Source organism: Heterodontus francisci, chromosome 41, assembly GCF_036365525.1.
Source record: "Heterodontus francisci isolate sHetFra1 chromosome 41, sHetFra1.hap1, whole genome shotgun sequence".
Lineage (NCBI taxonomy): Eukaryota > Metazoa > Chordata > Chondrichthyes > Heterodontiformes > Heterodontidae > Heterodontus > Heterodontus francisci.
In genome coordinates, this window is record NC_090411.1 from 30,208,248 (window position 1) to 30,233,516 (window position 25,269).

The window sequence follows — 25,269 nt, forward strand, 5'->3', positions numbered from 1 at the left end:
ATTTTAAAAAAATATTAAAATTTGCTTTTAAAGAATGAATAATAAATATGTTTTATAAGCTCACATTCTCTGGACATGATACACACAGTTATAATACATATATTAAAAAAGTATGTTCCCAATGAGCTCATGTTACCCAATCCATGATACCACACAGGAAGAGAAAGCATAGGGCTCTCCATTGAACTGAACTGGACTTCAACACACAACAGCACATTGCTCTGTATCCAACATGGGCAGAGGTACTAGTCAGTTAGCAAAGACTTTCTGATTTGGTAGTCACCAGTTCGATTTAGCTCTTGGTATCCTTGCAAATAGAAAAAGGAGGCCGTTGGAGTGGGTTGACCGTTACAATGCGAAAACGGGCTCGGAACGCAGATGTTGGCAAAAGCCTGTGAATGGTTTAAGTATCTAGTGACAGCTCTCATAACAGGGTAGCGTATTCCTTGTGATAGAGAGCATAAATACAATTTTTTTTTTTTTTAAATAGTATCTGCACTGCATCTTCATTGCTCCATTAGAGCGCTATCAAATTTTTATTCTTTTGTCACAAGTTACTCCAGAACATTCCTTCCACAATTTTCCCCTCCGTCACTCCCTCCCCAACGCCCAACCTTGTACTCCTTCCACATTCCTAACTCAGCCATTTCCTCTCTGGTGCATCCATCCACCATGTTCAAGACCCATCTCCCCGCAATACTTCCCATACAGCCACTTGTCTCCTTCCTTCAAGGCATTCCCAATCCATTTAGATACTGCCTCCTGCCTGGTTGCCCCAACACAGCTCTCTCTCGGTCTCCTTCTCACAATAAATATGTCAACACTCTCAGATTGTACCCCAAGTTGCTGCCAAGGCAGTTTGGAAGTCAATGGCAGAAGCCACAATTAAGGAACAGCAAGATACATGAGGCATAAAATAAAACAGTTCAGCAAAAAAAAAAAGTCAATGGTTGAAATAGCTTCAGTGCATTGTGGATCAAAATTGAGCCAGCCTCCAACAAGACAGCAATCCTCCAGGTAATGATCATGCAAGAAAGCCAACAAGCAACTGATGGAAGCGTTTCATACAAAGCTGATTTCCCACCTTCCACTCGTTACTACAGTGCGTTCTGTTGGATTGAATGGCCAGTTTTTGTACTGTAAGATTCATTGCTGGGCAAGGCATTATCGCTGGTCTCTCAATTCAGACTTCCTTCACTTCCCTGGTCAGTGGTTCGGGGGGGGGAGGGGTGGGGGGAAGATGGAGGGTTGCACTCCCACATGCTCGCAATATGTCATTGCCCGCTTTCTACAATGGAGGAGCAAATTGTCTCTGAAGAGTTAAGTAGTCTTACCGCAGAGAAGAGGAAGAAATGCTGGGATTGCCAGTTCTCTTGGCAAAGGTTGACCAGCTGTAGTTATCAAGGGAGCCAGGAACCTTTTGCTTGTTGTTAAGATTCATACAAAAAGGCAACATCCCTCCTCCCCTCCCTGCTTCCCCATTCGTCCAAATCAACTCAACCATACTTTCTCTCCACAATGAAAAGCTTACCCCCAACTTGGCTTGCCAATGAGGGATCCATTTTTCAATTTGAGGTGGGGTGGGGGAGAAAGGTAGAGGGGGTTGGAAAATTGTGATACAAAAAAAGTTGAGGCAAAACAGCAGTACAAGGTATAGTATATAGACCAGCGATGCATGCGGAGACATTGAACATGGCATGAAGCAGGGCTCATTCAAAATAGATGATCTTGGGAAGTCATCTTGCTTCTCACATTCTCTGAAACAAACAATAAAAACTTTCAGTCAGTTACAATGACAAATCCAAATATCCAATGGAATACAAAGTGCTTCTACTATAGCATTGTACCTGCTGAAATACAAAGTTGAATAACACAGAATCTATGGTCAGTATCTACTCAAACTCACTTCTCTGACCACCAGTTTACATCAAATTCAACAATTTCAGATTATAATCACTACTATTTTCCACCCCCTGGCCCGCCAAGATAAGTGCTGGTAATGGTTCTGTTGTTACCATTTACACCTCCGTTGGACCCATCTTTGGTTTCTTTACTTGTCCCATTACCAACTCCTTTTGTCTTGCACCATAACCATTAAATCGCTCCTGCCTTCCAACCTACCAAAGACCTTCCCTCCCCTTTCCTGAAATATGTTTCATCAGAGCTGGAAAAAGTTGAAAGATGCAAGGTCACAGATCTGAAACGTTAACTCCGTTGCCCTCTCCACAGATGTTGCCTGACCTGCTAAGTCTTTCCAGCATTTTCTGTTGCTACTTCAGATTTCCAGCAGCTGCAGTATTTTGCTTTTATCGGTAGTCAGATGCATTATTCAGTCACCTAACGAGAATCTGGACTGCGCTACCACTATTGAGGCTAATAGCATGGATGCATTTTAAAAAAGGGATGCGAAGTACATGAGGGCGAGAAAGGAATAGCAGGAGGCTGAAGTGGAGCATAAACACCGACATCAACCAGGTGGGCCGAATGGCCTGTTTGTGCTGCAATTTCTTCTGAGCAATTCCCCAACTTGTTATTCACTTCCACCCTCCAGAATATCACACCCCACCCTTCCCTCCAATTACACAAAGCTACTTGGCTCAGTTAAAAACTCTGCAGAGCCTGTAAACTCCCGCTGGAACACCAACACTTGAATTCTGAGTGATGGCACCTCTTGTAGTAAATTGGCCACAGAAACCAAAAAGGCATAGCTTTATTTTATGCAGGGGTGGGTTGGAACTAAATACATCAAGAAGTTACACTTCTGATCCCGGTCCAGTGATTTGCTTCCCTGCGGACAAAAATTAAAGTACTGAGGTAATTGGTATAGCAAGGATCAGGCTGAACTGGGAAACACCACGTTAATTTACACCACATTGGAGGAACTTAAATGATTGAGAGGGAGAGGGAGAACACCACACACAAAATCAGGAAGTCAGACACAGCATACCTGTGGACCTTTTGCAAGAAGCAGAAAACTGGCATCTTCCACATGGGTATGTTAGCATAGCTCATTCTTTTTTTTTTTAAATTACAACATGCAAATCAGTTAACAAATTTGGAGCCTGCTTGAGAGAAAGGATGCACCACTGCGAATCAGAAATGCAATGACTCAGTCCGACTGCTGTGGTTCACTGGTCGTCAAGGGAGATGGAGGCCAAGTTACGGAGGATCACTGTACGTAAAGTTTGTCAAGTAACTAAAAGAATGAGTACTGTTGAATCCTTTGAATTTGACTATACCCACCTCACACAGGATATGGTACCACAGGAGTTATGTTACTGGACTAGTAATCCAGACGCCCAGACTAATGATCTGGAGACATGAGTGCAAATCCCAACAGGTGTGGAATTTAAACTCAACATTAAAAAAAAAAGCACCAATAATGGTGATCATAAAACTACTGCATTACCAAAAACCCACCTGGTTCACTCATGCCCTTTAAGTGACGAGAGGCCCACAGCAAATGTGTATGACTTCTTAACCGCCCTCTGAAATGGCCTAGCAGGCCACTCAGCTTTGATCAAGGTGACTCACCAGCTCCTTCAAGAACTGTTAGAGATGGGCAATTAATGCTGGCCTTGTCAGTAATGCTCACATCCCAGAGAATGAAGATAAAAGAAAAAAAGACATATAACCTGCCATTGGTTGCTACATGCTTTTAAAGAAAGTGAAAATTCACCTCATTCCTTTCCAAAGCTTTCTCTATGATCCTTTCTCCATAACCTCCACTCCAGCCAATGACAATGGCTCCATTTCAGTCACATGTGAAGAGACCTACATGACAAAACAAAGAGAGAGAGAATGCTTTAATATAACCGAACAAAACAGTGACAATCCCAGTGAATAGAAAACAGCAGGTGGTCATTCAACCTCCCAAGCCTGTTCTGCCATTCAATAAGACAATGAATGATCTGTATCTTCATTCCATCTACCCAGACTGGTTCCGTAACCTTTAGTGAACCAAAAAGAAAAAAACTCAGTTTATGACATTTTCAATTGTCACGCAGTTTTTTTTATTTTTTGGGGGGCGGGCAAAAAAAAAAGAGAGAGACTTCCAGATTCCCACTACTCTTTGTGTGAAGTGCTGCCTGACATCACCCCTGAATAGCCTAGCTCTAATTTCAAAAGTTATATTCCCTTGTCCTGAGCTTGCCTCCACCTCCACCAGAGGAAACAGTTTCTCTCTCTGCTCTATCAAATCCTTGATAAAATATTTATTATTTTAACTCATTAAAAAAAAAGATGGGGCAGAGATGGAAGAAATGGTGAATTATCCTCTACTCTGCCCTGACAAGTTCAATCCCTTAAGGGGCCTCCTTATTACACCACACAAACGTTTCCTTCCCTCATACTTGGCAGTCTACAATGTAACTTGAGGATCTCTACAATTCAGTGTCGAGTGACTCTGCCCCCACCACAAACTGGGCTGAAACCGTCCAAACTAAACTTGGCATTCAAATTACCTACATGCTGTTGGGGAAAGATTTACTGACTGTGGTGCAATGGAGATTTGCTATCCTATTGACATGGATCCCAAGAGATTCAAAATACTGGACTCCACAAAAATAAAAAAAAAGGTAGAGCTCCAGACAATTACACCAGCTGGATCCTTATTCTCAATGCAACATACATCCCCTAAGAGTTGGACTGCTGCAGCCTCATCTCGTACCCTAGTAACAAGACCCTCAGGTTTTGGTTTTCTATTCTTGAGGGGACGAGCTCATTCAACAGGTACCAACTACCCACTCACGCAATCGCCCAAGTGCCCATGCTCCATCCAGGGGTATGACATCTCAAACCATAAAAAAGGCAACCACACAGGTACATGCTCCAGTAGGGGTCACTGGACAGGAGTCAATAGCAGGAACCCTGGTCAAGGGGCACTGATGCCTACTGAAGCAGCCCAACTGCTGCCTTTGAAAATCAGGAGGCTCAGCATTGTCTGGAATCAAATCTAGTTTTCCCCTTTTGCTAGTGGAGCCACAACACACTAGAGATTTACGTCAAAAAGCGTGATTAGGTACTGTGAACACCATAAGGAACATTGTAGGGTTCACCAGACTTGTTCCCGGGATGGCAGGACTGTCCTGTGAAGAGATTGGGGAAACTGGGCCCGTATTCTCTAGAGTTTCTAAGAATGTGATCGCATTGAGACCTACAAAATACTTAAAAAGGGATAGACAGGGTGGATGCAGCTAAGATGCTTTCCCCTGATTGGGGAGTCTAGAACCAGGGGGCACAATTTCAAAATAAGGAAGAAACCACTTAGGACAGAGATGAGGAGAAATTGCTTCACTCAGAGGGTTGTGAATCTTTGGAATTCTCTACCCCAGAGGGCAGTGGAAGCTCAGTCATCGAGCATGTTTAAAGCAGAGATTGACAGATTTCTAAATACAAAATGACAAAGGGATATGGGGATAGTGTGGGGGAAAAAGGCATTGAAGTGGAAGATCAGCCATGATCATATTGAATGGTGGGGTAGGCTCAATGGACTGAATGGCCTACTCCTGTTCTGAGCATGGGTGGCCCTTCAAAATCCTTGTGACCAAGCAAGGTGACCTCATGATAAAGTGGATTTAAAAGAGAACTTGCATTTATATGGTGCTTTTCATGACCTCAGGATGTCTCAAAAAACACTTTAAAAGGCAATGAAGTACATTGAGTGAATTCCTTGTTGTAGTAGGAAACACGGAAACCAATTTGCAGACAGCAAGCCCCCACAAACAGCAACAAGATAATGACCAGAACACCGGGGGGATTCCTCCTGCTCTTCTTCACAATAGTGCTGTCGGATCTTTTCGATCCGCCCGATAGGGAAGACAGGCCTTTGTTTTTGCATTTCATCTGAAAGACGGCATCTCCAACAGTGTAGGACTGATAGATGCACAATCCAGGCAGGTACAAGTCTCTGGAGAATCACGTGCAATGCTTGTACAACTGGCATAGGGGAGGAACGTTCATATCTCAAGATAATACATCCTTTCTAGCTAGGGGGTGACATGAGAAGCTATACCTTCTTTCTGTAAGAACAGGGTCTGAACATCAAATAAAATTCTTTATATAGAATTAGAAGCCCTCAGTGACATCTTTCACCTTGGTCAGCCCAAAACAAAAACAAAAAAAATTCAACCATAAAAATGCATCTTATACTAATTGAATCCTCCAAATCTTGCAACCTCCATAAACTTGATGTCATCTAAAACTCTGCAGTGCGTATCCTAACTCGCTCTATGTCCCATTCATCTATCACCCCTGTACTCTCTGATCTACAATGCTTCCTGCTTACCTCCTCACTCCTCACTACCCCAGGCCCCAAACACTCCTTTCAGGTGAAGCAGTGATTTACTTGTACTTCTTTCAATGTAGTATACTGTATTCGCTGCTCACAGTGTGGTCTCCTCTACATTGGGGAGACCAAACGCAGACTGGGTGACCGCTTTGCGGAACACCTCCGCTCAGTCCGCAAGCAGGACCCTGAGCTTCCGGTTGCTTGCCATTTCAACACTCCCCCCTGCTCTCATGTTCACATCTCTATCCTGGGATTGCTGCAGTGTTCCAGTGAACATCAACGCAAGCTCGAGGAACAGCATCTCATCTACCGATTAGGCTCGCTACAGCCTGCTGGACTGAACATTGAGTTCAATAATTTCAGAGCATGACAGGGACCCCCCCCCCCCCCCCATTTTTATTTATATTATTTTTTAGTTAGTTTTTCTTTTTTACAATTTTTTTTGTATGTTTATTTCATTTCATCTTAGTTTGTTCAGTTTGCTTACCCACTGGTTTTTTTTCATGTTTGTACTTGCTGCTGTTCAATCTTCAGTCCGTTAACACCCCATCTGTACTAATGCTTTGTCTTTCAACACACCATTAACACATGGTTTGCCTTTGCTCCATGATCTTATGGTCAGCTAATCTGTGGCCTTGTCCAATCTACACCTTCTCCTTTGTTATCTCTTGCCCCACCCCCGCTTTAATTGCTTATAACCTTTGACATTTCTAATATTTGCCAGTTCCGAAGAAGGATTACTGACCCGAAACGTTAACTCTGCTTCTCTCTCCACAGATTCTGCCAGACCTGCTGAGTATTTCCATCATTTCTTGTTTTTATTACAATGCTTCCTGGTCTGGCAACTCTTTGACTTTAAAGTTCTCAGCCTGGTTTTCAAATCCCTCCCTATCCGTAACCTTCATCCAGCCCTACATCCCTCCAACATCTCTGTACTCCTCCAATCCTGGCCTCCAGTATCCCTGATTGTAATCGTTTCACTTTCCGCTGCCTGGACAAGGGACTCTGAAATTTCCTCCCTAAACCAGTTTGCATCTCTTTTCTTTCAAGATGCTCTTTAAAAAAAAACTTACCTCTTGGACCAAGCTTTTGGTCGCCTGTTCTAATAGCTCCTACATGGCTCAATACCAAATTTTGTCTGATTTCATTCTTGAAGCACCTTGGGACATTTTCTCTACATTAAAAGGCACTATACAAATGCAAGCTGTTGGGTGTCAATATGAACACAAGAATTTAAAACAAAATAAAAAAGTGTGACAAAAATACGGTAATAAGGAGGAAGGTAGGTAGGCAGTATTATTTAAGATCATTTGTTGTTAAATAAATTTGCTTGGCTTAACATCTAACATTTTGTAAAAGAAGTGAAAGTTTTGATGCTTTACTATGTTGAAGGTGCTTTATAAATGCAAGTTGTCATTGTTATAAAAAGTTGCAACAGCGATAGACAGTGTACTGTGAAAGACTTTCCTCAGACATCTCTTCAAAAAAAAAACACCTACTTACCGGCTGTCTGTTCCTTTTTAGTAAGAATCCAAGAAGGAGCATGTTGAACAGGACGCTGACCACTATAATAATCGCTGCTGTTTGTGGTGCCAGTGCAGAGGCAAACTGAGAGCATTCAATGTTGCACCGCACTGTTGCTGCCATAATGCCATCACTATCATTGTTTAAAGATGTTGGGCTGGCATTGGTCCAGTTGGTGGCGGTTGCCAGGCTGCCATTGATTAATGTTGGACCAGTGTTGGTTCTGTTGGTCAAGCCTGTTAGGCTGCCATTGGTCAAGGATGGAGATGGATTGGTTTCATTGGTTAAACTGGTCAGGTTGATGTGGGTTAAAGTTGGACTGGGATTGGTTGCATTGCCTATAGTTGTTAGAGTGGCATTGGTTGTGGGGCTGTCTGTTCCATTGGCAAAATTTCCTGGTTCTTCCGTTGAAGCTGACGTGACATCTGTTACTGTCGATAACGTTGTCTCAATGTGCCCTAAAAAATGAGGGGTTGAAAAAGAAACATTATTTGCACCCTTCTGTCTGAGGAGATAGTGTTCCCAATGGAGCCATATACGGGTATGTGGGGAGGGATGAGGCACAGTGTACATTCCCCAGATATTGGGCTTCATTTGGAGCTGGTGACGAGTAGTCAAGATGGGCCAGTGCTAATGGTCCCTAGATATGGTTTTACCAAGCCTGCAACAGGGATGGCAATAAATGCTGGCCTTGCCAGCAATGCCCACATCTTGCAAATGACTAAATAAAAAAAAGGACCAAATTGAAAATGGGGCTTAATCCCTGTTTGAGCCCCTATTTGTATATGCAAGGAACCAGTCTGTTTCGGGCGTGTGTAAAGGATGCCTACTTTTTGTGCTTATCCAATATGGTGGGTGGCACACTTCCAGATACAATCATGTGCCCATTTCCTGCCCACCATAATGGGGTCTAGACAGCTCCTGAAAAAGAGGCACTGTGCAGACCAGAATTGAACTTGTGAACTCTGCTCAGACCAGTTCCACACCTGGCATCAATGTCACGACAGAGACATTGGGAGAATACAAGAGATTGGACATTTAAAAGAGTGCTAGGTGGGGATAATGGGATAGCTGTTTCAAAGAGCCAGCACACATGATGGGCTGAAAGGCCTTTTTCTGTGCTGTATGATTCTATGACTTGGGTGGTAAAGATTGCCCACTTGTTATAAAACCCCCAGGTTGTTTCTCTCCAACTGGGGCAAGTGGAAATCACACCCCCTCCACATTAATATTGCCCTTAAGCGTGAAGTACACCAACCCTCAGCCCCCCTCCCCACAAACAAAAGTAATGAGCGAAACTGTGGAAACTGGGCTTCCCTTACCTGTCACGCAGGTATATAAAGTGCATTGTTCAAAGGTACATTTCTTTTTATTGAACTTAGTATCGAAAGATTGCAAGCGTTCCATCAAGTTCTGGAGAAGATGTGAGGAATTCCATCGTGCCTTTTCACAGTTAAAGGATTCCTAGAGTGGAGAATGAAAGTATATAGATATTTTTTACAACCCTCAAAAGCAGCCCAATGTGGTGCCAGCCATGGCTCAATGGGCAGCACTATCATCGGAGACAAGAAGTTGTCACTCCAAAGACTTGAGCGCATAATCTCGGCAGACATTCCCAGTGTGGTACTGAGGGGAGTGCTGCACTGTCAAAGGTGCAGTCTTTCAGAGGAGACATTATCCAGAGGGCAGACAGGGCATCTGTGAATGATCCAGCAGTAGGATTTGCAGAAAAGCAGTAGAGTTCCCCTGACCAACATTTAATCACTCAACCAAAATTTCCTAAAAACAGGTTATTGAGCAGTCGTCACATTGCCATTTGTGAGAGCTTGCTTTGTGCAAATTGGCTACCACTTTTCCTACCTTACAACAGTGACTACACTTCAAAATGTACTGAAGGGTGTTTTAGGACGTCCTGAGATCATGATAGGTGCTATATAAATGCAAGTTTTTCATTCAAACAATCTTCAAAAAAAAAAAACACTTGCCCCCATTTCCTACACCAGCCATTTAGGGTAGTTTCAGACTGTGGACTTAGTTCACCAGGAACACATCCGCAACAAGGCTCTTACACAGTCAGTATATGAAAAAGGGTCATTACATGCATTAGTGGATGGATCTGAACCCAGAATTAGGAGGCGAAAGGTCATGTTTAACCCACTCCCCTGTATTTGTCCATCCAGCTTAAGGGTTCACCCGCATGTGAAGCTACCTCCAGTGCAATCAATGTGAAAAGCTGAAACATTAGTTGACCAAATTTGAACGCCTCCTGGACCCTGCTGTGACAATGGGCAGTCAGGGTGGGATAAGAGGGACAGGTCATTAGTATGAACTTTGACCTCCACCATACCACCCGTAAAAGTCCATGGGAAACTTACACGAACGGGACAGTCTTTTAAAAAACGCAGCTCCCGTAGGACACTGGTGGTCAATTGTTGGAGAGTGCCCATGGAATGACGGTACAGATGCCCGATTGATTGATTGAGTGACAACATCGCCTGCAGCTCAATGCAACAGCTGTCCTGTGGGTGAAACAAAAGAGGTCAACGGGTCAGGCTCGGTTAGGACATAATAATCAACCAGCATTGTCAGCACAATCTCCACGAAAGGTTAATAGGCTGGGGTTCTTAAAGCCAGTGAGGTGACTTAACAGAGACTACAATTCAAAAGTATTTCATTGGCAGTAAAGAGTTTTGGGATGACCTGTGGTCACGAAAGATGCTATAGAAATACAAGTCTTTCTTTTAGATTGGGTGGACATAGACGATGTTGCAACTTGCGGGAGAACAAACATAAAAAAAGGTAGTCACTAATAAATGAAACAGAGAAGAACCTCTTCACTCAGGAAAGTGAAACTCACTATCACATGGAGTGGTTAAGGCAAACAGCATAGGAATAGCATCTAAGGGGAAGTTAGAAAGAAATAGAATGATATGCTGATAGGGTTAAATGAAGGAACGAAGAAAGAGGCTTGTGTGGAGCAGAGGTCTGTTAGGATGTGGCGGTGTAGTGGTAATGTCACTGACTAAGTAACCCGGAGGCCCAGGGCATGGGTTCAAATCCCACCAAGGCAGCTAGTGGAATTCCAATTCAATTAATTAAAAAAGAAATCTGGAATTGAAAGCTGGTCTCAGTACTGGTACCATGAAATAATCATCAATGGTCATAAAAACCCATCTGGTTCATGAATGAAATCTGCTGTCCTTACCCGGTCTGGCCTACATGTGGACTCCAGACCCACAGCAATGTGGTTGACACCTAACTGCCCTCTGACAGAGCTGAGCAAGCCACTCCATGGTCAAGGGCAATGATGGACGGGCAACAAATGGGCCTTGCCAGAGACACTCACATTCCAAGAAAGAATACAAACTGACTCATTACTGGGCTGTAAGTTATAGAATTATGTAATGGTACAGCACAGGAGGCGGTCATTATGTTTGTCAGGGCTCTTTTAGTAGAGCCATCATTCAAAAATGCAGCCTCTCCATTTCAAGAACATTGGAACGGAGAGGTGAGGTAGGTGGGGTGAGAAATGCCCAAATTAAATAAACACAATCCTAACTGCTAAAGGATACATTCCCAGAAGTGTTAAAACTTGCAGCACGAGGTGGAACTGGGGATACATTTTGTGTAGATTCCCCTTTTAGTGGCAACATGAGCCATTGTAAAGGGTAAAAGATCCATTTACAATCCTGGCAATTTCCTCTTTGTAATATCTAGCACATAATCAAGTTTGGTTCATTGAAAGTTAATCACTTTGCTTCACTCAACACCTACACTAAAAGCTCAGGTCCTACCTACACAAAGAATTTGGATGAAGATTTGATATTCTATGCCAGAAATTATTTTACTGGAAATGGGAAACACAATCAGTCCTCAGTTATTGATCTTTGTGGGCCAAATATCACATTCTGACACCCAACGTTAGCCAATTTTCCTTCCTTCATATCTCCCAGTTCATAGTTCCAACCACCTGTCCCTCCACTTCACTCCCAACTTTAAGGTCAACAGTTAGTGGGTCACTTGAAAAGCTGGACTCTCCTTCTTCCCACTCTAATTAAAACAGGAACCCAGGTGCACGCTCTCCATCACACTTTCTCAATATCTTCCAGATCAGTACAGCGCATGTTCAATGCAGAGTAAAGCTCCCCCAATACTGCTCTAACAAACACTTCAATGGCAGGCACAAAACAATTAAACTCAGCATTAAAGCTCCCACCACCACTGCCTGTGACGGGACAAAAGATAAGAGAGGAAATGAGTGCATATCTCATTTTTTATCTGAGATAACTCATTGCAGCATCAAAAATGCGCAATTCTGTACTCTCCCAGCCTTAAAGCTTCAAACAGCTCATATTGACAATCTGGTGCAAAGTGTCAGAAGTGCAATGGAGTTGAAAGTTTTTTTTTAAAAATTTGATTTGCAAAGTTACGTGAAAGATCACACATAGCAATAAATTGAGCACATACTCTGCCCCACAACTTTTGCTGTTGTTCAGCAGATCATTTTCATCCCAACAGGATGTCTTGACAAAAGAAAGCAGCCACTTAAGAGTATTACCCAGCATGCTTTGGAGGTGCTAGGCCACCCAAAAGGCCAAGTGAGCACAAGGAAGACATTGTAAGCATGTATATAAATTTAAAGCTTTCTTTTTCTGGATCTGTATACCTGAATGAAGCATGTGTTAATTCTTAGTACAAGATTCAAAAAATTGAAAATTTAAAAAAAAAGGACATGGTAAAGCAAATCTAGACATGATCAGATAACATTAATATGGGGTTTGAAGCTTCTTGTACACTAGAGAAAGAAATGACTGAAGAGGCGAGAGTATGGAAAGGGATGAATTTCAGATGCACAGTCTTGTTTCAAAATGGAAAGTACATGTCGGAGAGCACAAGCTTCTGTGAAACAGTACCACCAAAATATGTGTTTTTGCATTAGAGAAAAAAAAAAACTTGCATTTATATAGTGCCTTTCACACCTCTGGACATCCAAACCTTTACTCTTTGAACACAAGAAATAGGAGCAGGGGTAGACCATATGTCCCATCAAGCCTGCTCTGCTATTCATAAGATTATGGTTGATCTTAAGCTTCAATTCCACTTTCCACTGTTGAAATGTAATAAACGTGGCAGCCAATTTGCACACAGCAAGTTCCCACAAACAAACAGATAATCGGTTTCAGCGATGTCAATTGAGAGATAAACATTAGCCAGGACCCCCAGGAGAACCTCCCTATCTTCCTCAAAGTCGTGCCAGGAGATTTTTCACTTCCATCTGAGGGGAAAGATGGGACCTCTGTTTAACAACTCATCCAGCACACTCCTTCAGTACTGGAGTGTCAGCCTGGATTTTTATGCTCAAGTCCTCGTGTGGGACTTGAACCAACAAAACCCTCCGACTTGGAGGCACAAATGCTACCAACTGAGCCAAGGCTGACAGCAATTAACAGCTCAGGAGGAAATTAGAAAAGTTAAGATCAGGGAAAGAAAGGAATGACAGAGAAATTCATGTTTTAAAACTACTGCTTAAAAAAAAAGGTCGTTAGGGATTCGATGTTTTCTGGACAATTTCCCGCTGAACTGGACACCCAGGAAAAAGGGACTGGGATGAGGGAATCTAGTCAGTGTGTAGAATGTTACCCAGGGACAGCGACACATACTCTGGTCACTACACAAAATGACTCTTACCAATTGAGATTATTGGCTTTTTCATAATAAATTTAAAATTGTCTTTTAAACAGAACAGGGTTGAATTCAAACTTACCAGACTGGCAGGGTTCTGCAAGAATACAGTGAGGTTATAGTCTGTAGGGAGATGGGTTCTCTGAAAAAAAAAGAGAGATTTAAAGAACCTCTTTTGTTGCAAGATTGTCTTTTAAATTTAAAAGACAGACGCTTTAATTTTTTTTTAAAAACATTGACAAGAAAAACTTCATTTGATCAGTCATTAGGTGCCCACTTTTTCTCCCTGTCACATCCCGTCTTCATCCGGAAAACCATTCAACTCCCAGTTCAATATTATTGCTACCAATTTTGCAGTTGATCAGAAGTAAAAATGTAAAATGTTATTTCATTCTCAAGTACAGATGAGCAGGGAGGAGGCCATTCAGCCCCTCAGGCCTGTTCTGCCATTTAATTAGATGACAGATCTCAGCTCAACTCCATTTTTCCACCTTTGATCCATATCTCCTCAATACCCCTCCCTAATTAAAATCTGTCAATCAAGACTGGGGGAGTGGGGGGAGGGGGCGGGAAAAAGAGACCTTTTCATGACCCTTTGTCACTTCTTGATTTCACTAATTTTAAGATTGCACATCCTTGTACAACGTGTGCACTCTGCTATCCAGAAAGAACCACTGTTTTTAAAATAGAGATTGGACTTTCCCTATTTCTGCTGTCTCCTCCATCCAATGAGTTCTCTCCCTGCATTCTTCCAGGCCAACACGAGAACTAGGAGCAGAAGTAGGCCATTTAAGCCTGCTCCACCATTCAACAAGATCATGGCCAGTTGTCTACCTCAACGCCACCTTCCTGTACTATCCCCATTTATTGCTTAACTACCTTAATACCCAAAATTCTAAAAATTGATCTCAGTCTTGATACTTAATGACTGAGGATCCACAGTTCTCTGGGATAGAGAATTCCAAAGATTCACAACCCTCTGAGTGAAGAAATTTCTCCATATCTCAGTCCTTAATGGTCAACCCCTTAGTGGCCTAGTGTTCTAGATTCCCCAGCCAGGGTAAAACATTTTCCTCAGCATCTACCCTGTCAAGCCCTTCACTATGACCAAGGCAATAATTGCATGCCAAACCTATGTGCAAACCAGCCATTAGGGGGGATGTAGGATGGGCTCAAAACTCTCACGCTGCCCACTGAACCTGGAATTGATTCTGTGCCCCTTAAGGCCAAGCAGCAAATAGCTAGTGTGGTGTTGCAAAGCTGCTCTGTTGCTTCCCTAACTGGCAGTCACCACATCAACTAGAACAGACAGCACTTTCTGGGAAGGGGGGTGGGGGTGGTGGGGGGGAAGCGAAAAAAGAATTATAATTTGGGCCTCGAGTACAATACCTCAACTGCATTTGTTCAACTCCAGACAAAGGCCGAAAGAATGTGTCCAATTCTGGGCAGCACACTTTACGAAGGATGTCTGGGCCTTGGAGAGGGAACAAATTTACCAGAACATTAATAAGAATTAGGGACTTCAGTTCTGTGGGGAGACTGGAAAGTTTGGGCTTGTTTTACTTAGAGCACAGTATATTAATGGGAGATTTAATAGAGGTGGTCAAATGATGAAAAAAAGAGTTCTGATTACAGTAAATAAGGAGGAACTGTTTCCACTGGCAGGAGGGTCAGTAACCAGAAGACACAGATTTAAGATAATTGGCAAAGAACCAAAGGAAGAGACAAGGAGGATTCTCCAACCCTCCACACAAGCGAGTTGCTGTAATCGGAGAGGCACTGTCCAAAAAGTTAGTGGAAGCAAATTCAATAGTGACTTTCCAAAATGAAAAAAAGGAAACTGATTAAACATTTGCTAAGGAAACATTTGCGGGACTACAGTAGGGTGGAGGAAATAAAAGAGCAGGGGAGTGGGTCTAATTGGATAGCTCTTGCAAAGAGCTGTCACAGACCATTTCTGCAAGCAAGTAACCCACCCAGATCCCTCCCCAACTCACCAGATTCTTGATTTTCTGATCATATGTTGTTGTGTGTGGTTTAAAATTGCCAAAGTTACAAGCAAGACAGCTTGATAAAAATGTAACGAAGAAGAAAGCCACCTGAGAAAGAAAAAATGATTAATATTTGACAAGATATTCTCCCTCATTTTGTCCCCTTATGCCTCTAGTCATCCTTCGCAACTGGCTCCCGAGAAGGGCACTGAGCCACAAATATTCCTCATTTCGGTCCCTTCTGGAGAAAAGCTTAATCCCACCCTCTCTCCATGCCTCCGTCCCCTAGTGACTCCCAATAGCAAGATGCTCATTATTGCTCCCCTCCCCAAGAATCAACACAAGATCAGTGATGTGGAGTCATGATTAGGCACCACTCCCGTATCCCACCTCCCCCAATCACAACTGTCTCCACTGCTCCCCCATATGCGATTTAGGCAAATATCGCCCTGAAGGCAGTAACTTGCTCAGGGAGATCTTTCTACAAGTTTCCACTGTGATACCTTATTCAAGCTATTCTTCAAGTAGGAGACTGGGCAGCATGTTAAATTGACTATAGGGACCTTCTCTCCCAACCAACACCAAGCCCAACATACCATCAAATTCCGAGCAAGAAGTCAATGACTATTAGGAGCCCTTCCCAACTTTCTCCCAATCCCAAGAAGGGGTGGGAGGGAAGATTAACTCAGCAGTTCACATCCTTACCTCAGCTGAGGTTGTTCAGATCAGCACAAGGGCACAAAACAACTCAAGGATGTATGGAGCTTCACACAGTGGGCTTAACAGTTGAAGACGGAGAGGGGAGGACGTACAGCTCATGCTCATTGGGAATCGGTCACAGATCAAAACAAAAAAAAAAGGGAATTTGTAAACTGGCTCAAGTTATGTGACAGTATGATTGACCATGACATAATGTGATCAATTTTTTTTTTTAATAGCTGTTTCCCAGAACTAGGTCAATGCATCATACTTAAACAAAGGAGGCACCATGACTTGGAGCCAAAATTTCACCTGCAATAGGCATCTGCTCTTACCACACCTAGCTCACTGAGCACGAAACCTAGAAAATGCTTTCCAACATTAATATTCTCATCACCCACACATTAAAAGAGCAAAAATGCCAGAGGGAAGAAGAATTTTTTTTTGTTAAAAAAGGGAGTTGTGATGATCTAGAAGGCATTGCCTGAAAGGACTATGGGAAAAGATCCTGTAGAAAGTTTTCAGAAGGGAATTGGATGCATATTTACAATGGAAAAAATATAGAACGGGGGGGGGGCGGGGGGTGAGAAATGTACTCACAATCAGATCCTTCACAGACTCTCGCTGTTCCTTGAATGAGTTCTTCGGACGTCCATGATAAAATTTCATCTCAACATCTCCACGATTTACATTCCACAATTAAAGACTCTTCATCTCCTTAAAACACAAGGGAATGTTAGGTTACCACTTAGCATGGTCCTCAATCCTGGTCTGCAAGCCAACAATCAATTGACAAGATCCCTACACACTTGCCAAGGGAAGGGCAATTCACCGAGTAACCTGGCACTTGGTACCTTGCTGTTTCTGTGCTCGTTCCTGCCCAGCTGCACATTAGGGGTTCATTACAAACCATAGTTCAGCTCTCAGAGAGAGATATAGACATCGAAGAATGTTTAATGCATAAATTTTTCTTTTTTTTAAAAAAAAAAAAGAACACTCCAACATGCACCATGCAAGGGATAAAGTGAAAAGGCAAAGCAGAAAGGGAGCTTGATTATGATTAGAGATACAGCACTGAAACAGGCCCTTCGGCCCACCGAGTCTGTGCCGAACATCAACCACCCATTTATACTAATCCTACACTAATCCCATATTCCTACCAAACATCCCCACCTGTCTCTATATTTCCCTACCACCTACCTATACTAGTGACAATTTATAATGGCCAATTTACCTATCAACCTGCAAGTCTTTTGGCTTGTGGGAGGAAACCGGAGCACCCAGAGAAAACCCACGCAGACACAGGGAGAACTTGCAAACTCCACACAGGCAGTACCCGGAATCGAACCCAGGTCCCTGGAGCTGTGAGGCTGCGGTGCTAACCACTGCGCCACTGTGCCGCTTCTGTATTTATTCAAAAAAGAGATTATCTACTTTTTCATATAATCTTTTTATACAGCTGGGAATAAAAAGGAAATTAAAAGCAAATTAAGATTTTTTTTTTAAATAAAAAAAGTGTCCAAGCTTTGGCATAATCCATCAGTGGAATCAGATTTTTAAAAATCAAGGAAGTCAAAAAGTGCTAAGTGGTAATATGATTAAACTGCTTATCCTTACTTTTTTCAAAAAAAAATAGAAGTTTGCTTCCTTCTCAGATGTATGTCAAAGCACCATAACATTCAAGGCTATGGGCCAAGTGCTGGAAAATGGGATTAGGTAGACAGGTCAGGCGTCTTTAATGCATCGGTGCAGACTCGATGGGCCGAAGGGCCTCTTTTGCACTGTATTATTCTGTGATTACAGAAGGAACTGGGGTGAGGGGTTCTCTAGCCCAATGCCCAGGCTATTCTGAGGCAGCAGACAGCTGGAGCTATCAGACTATCAGGTCTCTAGGACTTTTGTGAAGAATGTCAGCTATTTGTTACTGCTTTGGAGAAAAAAAGGTCACCAAGACTGCACCATCTGGAGTCCATGTCAGAGCATTGGACCATGGGTTCCCCTCCCATAGCATCCATTAACCCTCTACTTTATTTCCTTCCCCACCCCCTCAGGGTGCAGGAAATTGATAAGGCGAGCCACAATAGAATCTCTATAAATCCTCAATCCCCGATGCAATGCTTTATTAAAAGAGATAATACAATTGATGTTCCCTTCTAAAGGGGCTTTGAATGTCAATGTGCTTTTGGGGGACATATTTCTCCTCCACCACCACCACCACCACCTCCCATCTCTCTTCCCTACAAGCAATACTGGAGAGAACCCTTTCAGACTTTATTGTGACGTCCGGTCAGATCAGGGTTCTAAATGTTCCCAGCAATTGCCCACCAGCCAAGCAAAAAGTAAGCACATTGCGCAAGTCAATTCTCCAGCTGGTGTATAATGATGGTTTAACCAAAATCATTGGTTTCCAAGTGAAAAATCAGACATGGGTTTAGCAAACATCCACAGCTCTCTCTAAGTGGAATGCAAAGCCTCTCCAAACAAAAAAACAAACAAACAAATGCTTCTTTGTCGGGGTGGAAAACAAAACAAAAAATAATTTCTACACAATTGAGAAAAGGAAGTGAATCGTAGATTATATCTTTTTCCTATATTACAGCAGTGCCTAGTGTAATTTATGGGCTATAAAAGTAGTTTGGGATGTTCTGAAGCTCTATATAAAATGGATGATGATCATGACAGCTGCTTGCCCGGTAACAAAAATTCAGGGAATGTGAAGTACCACCTCCCCTTTTCCACAGTGGACCCTACAACGTTCACCGGGCTGTTTACCAATAATACCAAATAGCACTTAAAGACCAATCTCTACTGCCCTGCGACACCACTGGTTCTTGAAAAAAAAATGACAAACCAGATGGTCCCAGGTTTGATCCCAGGCTGCGCAGAGTCTGTTGATTTCAAAAGGCAGCAGTTGCACTCCTTCAATGGGCCTCAATGCCCCTTGACCAGGGTATCCTTTAGTCTTGTAATTGACCTCCCCACAAACTTATCTCCATTGGTCCAAAATGGTCCATTCCTAGAGCAAGTCCTAACTGAAGTCCCACACACAAGATTCTTCAGCCACTTACTAGGGAAGAATTATTTGGTGTTTTTTTTTCCCCTGTTGCCTACCTTGGGGTTTTTAATCTCCGAGTGGGCCACAACTGAGTCGCTAGAGCCCCACCCACCCCTCACAATTGGGGGCCACCCATCGCAAGAGAAATATTCCGCCCCACGAGTCTGAGATTCAGTTAGATCAGTTCCATTTACCCACCTTGGTCCATATAATCCCTTACCTAAACAAAATCCACATCAGGCTTGAAAACTTTCAATTACTCCCCCAGCATCCATAGCCTTTTAGATATCCACTATCCCGCGTGTGAAAAGAGTTTCCCTCTTAAAATGGCTTGCCTCTAATTTTAAGATTATGCCCTCTTGTTCTGAATTCCCTCAGAGGAAATAGTTTCAAAGGCAAATTGGGTCAGTTAAGTACTTTTTAAAAGAAGGACTTGCATTTATACAGTAACACTTTTCACAATGTCCAAAATCGTAATCCATGAAGTACTTTTGAAGTGTAATCACTGTGTAATATAAGAAATACAGCAGCCAATTTGCGCACAGCAAGCTCCCACAAACAGCAAAATGGTAATAACCAGATTATCTTTTTCCGTGATGTTGCTCAAGGTGGAAATATCGGCCAGGACACCGGAGAGAACTCTCCTGCTCTTCTTCAAAGTTTTTTTACATCCACGTGAGAGGGGAAAACGGGGCCTCGATTTAATGTCTCATCCAAAAGACCTCTGACAGTGCAGCACTGGAGTGTCAGCCTCGATTTTATGGTCAAGTCTCTGGAGTGGGACGTGAACCCACAATGTATTGATTGAGAGGCGAGAGAGTGCTCGCCACTGAGACAAGGCTGACAGTACAAGACTCAGCAGCAAATATATAAATAGGTATTTCACACTTCTCCAATAATTTCACACATTCGGCACAATATTACGTGTGCACACTGCTGTGGTATTTCAAACAGAGACAGCCACACAGATTGCACACAGTTTCTACATCATCGACCACAGATGATTCTAGGCAAATACCACAATTTAACTTACCTTTCAGTAAGCTTCGATTTCAAATGCATCTGCTGATGTCGATTACAGTCCTATTCTGTCCAAAAACTTGGAGCTCAAAACATGAAAGCCAATTTGAGCACAGCAAGATCTCACAAACAATGAGATAATGAAAAGATTATCCTTTTTTTAAAGTGACATCAGTTGAGGGATAAATATTAGCCAGGCCAACTTCCATTCACCCGGAGATCAAATTTAAAAAAAAAAGACACCTCTGACAGTGCAGCACTCCCTCAGTGCTGCACTGGGAGCATCAGCCTAGATGTTGTGCCCAAGCCTGTCGAGTGGGACTTGAAGCCACAATTTTCTGACTCAGAAGGGAAGAGTGCTACCTACTGAGCCAGTGACTGGCACTTAAAAACAAATAAAGACATGCGCCTTCTGCCGACCGTCCTCCTGTTACAAAAAATGGCAACGTTTTAGAAATAATTCACTCACCACTGGAGCTGCCTCTACCTGTCCCTTTGACAGAAATACACAAGTGGTTTTGCTTTGCCTGCCACAGGCGTCTTTGCTCTGTGCTTTGGAGACAGGAAGCAATGACTCCAGCACCTCATGCAAGTGGCCAGTCTTCATAGGGATGTCTACACAGCAAGCTTTTTCTTAAAAAAAAAATTACAGGACATGGGCATCACTGGCAAGGCCAGCATTTATTGCCCATCCCCAATTGTCCTCAGGAAGGTGGTGGCAAATACAACTGAGTGGCTTTGCTAGGCCATTTCAGAGGGCAATTAAGAGTCAACCACATTACTGTGGGTCTGGAGTCACCCGTAAGCCAGACTGGACAAGGGCAGAAGATTTCCTTCCCTAAAAGGACATTAGTGAACCAGACGGGTTTTTAATGACAATCCATTAGTTTCATGGTCACAATTACTGATACCAGCTTTTAATTTCAGATTTATTTAATTAATGGTTTTAAATTCCAGCTTCCACGATGGGACTTGACTAGTCCAGTAACATAACCACTATGCTATTTTACCCCTTGACAGCCATAGGGGTCATCAGAGCCCAGTCTGGTCTTCACTTGAAGCCTACACAAAAATACTTGCTACCAGAGGTGGATAATGGGAACAGGAGCAGAAATTCAATTTGTCCAATAAATCACAACCGAACAGTTTTCGCTGTGGTGCCCCCAACCCTCAACACCGGCTGGAAACCAAACCTGCTGGCCTGAACTCAACCACAGTGCTGAACTCAGATCACAGTCTCAGAGCTCTGCTGCAGCACACAAAACCCATCAAGAGCCTGCAATTGGAGTCACTGCACTGCCAGGGCACTGTTACTTAATCAGTATTTTCCACGTGGGAAACACCACATCCGAAGAGGACACTGAATGACAGGGTGGATAAAACACCTGGGGTGATGTCACACAATTTAGACAAAGGAGCAAGAGAGTGAGGATTTAGGGAGGGGCAGGGACAACACAATTTGCATTTATTTAGCACTTTTAACAGTAAAACATTCCAATTCACTTCATCGGAGCATTATCAGGCAATATTTGATACTGAGCCACTTGAGATATTGCAACAGGTAACAAACTTGATGAAACATTTGGATTTTTTTTTTTTTAAAAGCATCTTTTAAAAAAAAGGTAAGAGGGGTTTAGGGAAGGAATTCCAGAGATTTACACAGTGCCCAAATTGGCTGCCACATTTCCTTCATGACAAACAGCGACTCGCTTCAGAATGACTTCATTGGAAGTTGTTGAGATCATAAATCATAATGGAATGTTTGCTTTTTTGAAGCAACGTCAACACACACAACGGGGCAAGAATGTTTGTGCGCACCAAGGCGAAAGTGTACAGAAAATAAGACAGGCACATCATGGCATAGGCACAGGTGAGGGATTAGGCAAACCATAAAACGTCTCCAGAGTATACAGGGACTAAGCCAGACTGGGATAAAAGGCCATTTAAAAAAAAAACTAAGAGCCGGACACTAACCAACAGGATTATTCCCACTTTCATGGGGATTAAAATCTGTGTAAACGGTCATGTAAAGTGGAGTTGGCAGTGAGGTGACTACCCCACAAGGAGGAGCCACATTTCCAGGTTTCCAGAAGTTAATTGTCACTCCGAGGAGAGTCAACTCAGAAATTGATCAAGACAGTTTCGATTCGATACGGAAATTGATCAAAAGGTATTTTGAAAGGAAAGTATTTTTTAAAAACTTTTGCTAAGAATAAAAGTTTCAGTAAAACTTTCGCATAAGTTGCTCTTACCTGAAGCAAAGTTTAAAAAGTTACGACTCGTGCGTGTTGAGTTTTGTTCGCAGACTGGATCTGTCCCCCAGACTCGCAGTATCACACGTAATAACAGCTGACACCGCTATAGCTGCTAATACATCATCTTCCTTTTTATTTAACACAAAAAAAGGGGGGCAAAAACGTGTTTTGCAGTGGGCGGGACGGTCAAAGAGTGTGACTGATTGATGGAGGTGTCCTTCCACTCAAAGGCTGAGGTGGGTGGGTTGGAAAAGTTTGTGTGGTTCACTGCCCCAGTGCCCGTGGAACAGGAGGTGGGAGGTGCTGATCTTTGTCATGACAAGAAACTCGGAGAAAGAGCGGGGCGGAGCTTCGAGAAGGAGGATAAAATGAGCAAGAGGAAGGGAATAGGTTGGGGAAAAAGCATGTGGGGGGGGGGGGAAGCGGTGAAAGTGTGTAGGAATAGTAGACGTGTAGAAACAGGGATGAAATTGATAATGGAACAGGGAAGAAGGATTGAATGAGGCATGGGGATGGGGGAGAAGAAGTTGGAAAGTGCTTTCCCAAAGGTTAAGCCACTGAGAAACCTAGCTGTATACCCAGGGTTAATCCCAACTTTGTTCCTGTCTTGTACTGACCTGATCTCAGATGGGACAAAGATAAGGGGTTACTATAATCAGCTTTAGTGCTCCGGGATTGGGACTATATTAATTGGGGGGAGAAGACTTGCATTTATCCAGTGCCTTTCAGTAGCAGTGGACGTTCCACAACGCATTACAGCCAATGAAGTACTTTTGAAGAGTGGTCACTGTTGTAATATTGGAAACGCAGCAGCCAATTTGCAAGCTCCCACAAACAGCAATGTGATAATGATCAAATGATCTGTTTCTGTGATGTTGGCTAAAGGTTAAATATTGGCCAGGACACTGGGGGATAACTCCCCTGCTCTTCTTCGAAATAGTGCCATGGGATCTTTTACGCCTACCTGAAAGGGTAGACGGGGCCTCGAGTTTAACATCTCATCCGAACGACGGTACCTCCAACAGTGCAGCACTCCCTCGGTACACCAAAAAGAGTGGCAAGCTAGTGTCACCAGGTCAGTGACAGCACAGCAAGTGCCCTTTCGATCCCACTAATGAAATATTCTTAACATGTGGTCCAATTAAACGCAAAGGATACACAACATAAAACAAAGTCACAATCTCACAATCAGTGATGTGGTTCCACCGATTGCGGAAAGCCCCCAGCTGGTATCTGCATGGTCGCACTCCAGGACTACCAGGGTGGGCACAAGACCAGGGAAGAGAGGGAGGCAAATCAGAGAGACCCACCACATGGGCCCTAGGTCTCCTTGGCCTGTAGATAGCAGCTCATGATGTTGGACTCAAGTAGGGATCATGTTCCTAATCACTGTCCAGATGTAGATAGCCCGTGAGGATGTATCACCCCTGCCTAATGGTGAGAGTAGTAGAGGGCACCCACGGAACTGTCCCTTGTGCTTTAAGGACAGAGCAGTGGACTGGAGCAAGCAGGTGACAGAACAGAAGAGAGTGGACAAGAGCTGAAGGATAACGAACCAAGAGAGATGGTAACACAATGTAATAATCGAAAAATGCGTCAGGGAATTGAAAACTAAAACACTGCGGAGATTTTTGTTAAAAAGCATGAAAGATATAAAATTTAAATGGAAAAGAGTAAAATCCATTTGTCCTGTTTTTTTCTCTTCACTTCCTAAAACATATGTGTTTAGGAACAGGAGGAGGCTTCAGCCCCTCGAGCCTGTTCTGCTATTCATTGGATCATGGCTCAGCTCCATATTTCCTCCTTTGCTCCATATTAACTTACCCTACAAAAATTGATAGATCTCAGTCTTGAAAGTTTCATTCACTGCCCTTTGAGGAAGAATTTTCCACTACCTTTGGTGTAAAAAAAGTGCTTCTTGATTAATTTCCTAATGACCCCTTGCTTTGGATTTCCCCATCAGAGGAGATCATTTCTCTGTATCTTCCCTTATGAGTCCTTTTAACATTTTAATTCACCTCAATTAGATTGCCACTCAGCCTTCTGAACTCAAGCGAATACAAGCCAGGTTTACTCAATCTGGTCTCACGGTTTAACCCTTTAAGCCCTGGTATCAATTCTGGTGAATCTGCACTGTACCCTTCCAAATGTCATTATATTGTTCGTGAGGTTATACGCAGTCGTACAGCAACTTACCATCCCTCTTCTAAACGTCTCCAAGAACTTCTTCTACAATGAATTAGTCAAAGTGCGAAAACTGTTAAGTTGGCAAAAATGAAAGAAAAGAAAGACTTGCATTTCTACAGCACCATTCATGGTATTAGGACCTCCCAAACTGGTTTACAGCCAGTGAAAGTGCTGCAAAGTCTAGTTACTGCTGTAATGTAGAAAACGCAGAAGGCAATTTACACACAACAACCATTAATCTGATAGTGATTAATCTGATTAATCTGTTTCAGTGATGTTGGTTGAAGGATGAATATTGGCCAGGCCACCAGGGAGAACCACCCTTGGTCTTCTTCAAAATAGTGCCGTGGCTCCTTTTACATCTCATCTAAAAGACAGCACCTCTGACTGTGCAGCACTCCGTCAGTACTGCGCTGAAGTGTTGGCCTAGATTTTGTGTTCAGTCTCCGGAACGGGGCATAATTCCGCTTCTGACTCAGCAATGAGTGTCGTGCCCACTGAACCAAGCTGATGGTGTCAAAGAAAAGAGGAGTGTGTTGGATAAAGCAAAAATAAAACGGATTTTAC

The 25,269-nt window shown here is 43.0% G+C and overlaps 1 protein-coding gene across 3 annotated transcripts; it reads right to left on the reverse strand.

The window, feature by feature from the left end:
* Window positions 1-29: 29 nt before the first annotated feature.
* Window positions 30-22,776, reverse strand: LOC137353666 (uncharacterized). 3 transcript variants are annotated; one of them, XM_068020023.1, is made up of 9 exons: window positions 22,513-22,775; window positions 16,786-16,902; window positions 15,493-15,594; window positions 13,578-13,637; window positions 10,189-10,332; window positions 9,136-9,277; window positions 7,793-8,271; window positions 3,680-3,774; window positions 30-1,757 (listed from the first exon to the last, which is right to left on the reverse strand). In XM_068020023.1, exons 2-8 carry the CDS (start codon window positions 16,852-16,854, stop codon window positions 3,703-3,705), a joined length of 1,068 nt encoding a protein of 355 aa, XP_067876124.1. In that variant the 5' UTR covers window positions 16,855-16,902; window positions 22,513-22,775; the 3' UTR covers window positions 30-1,757; window positions 3,680-3,702. The 3 variants fall into 3 exon arrangements, with proteins under 3 accessions (XP_067876124.1, XP_067876125.1, XP_067876127.1); XM_068020024.1 differs by lacking the exon at window positions 22,513-22,775 and adding an exon at window positions 20,730-20,783; XM_068020026.1 differs by lacking the exon at window positions 10,189-10,332 and having other exon boundaries at window positions 22,513-22,776.
* Between the last annotated feature and the right edge of the window lie 2,493 nt (window positions 22,777-25,269).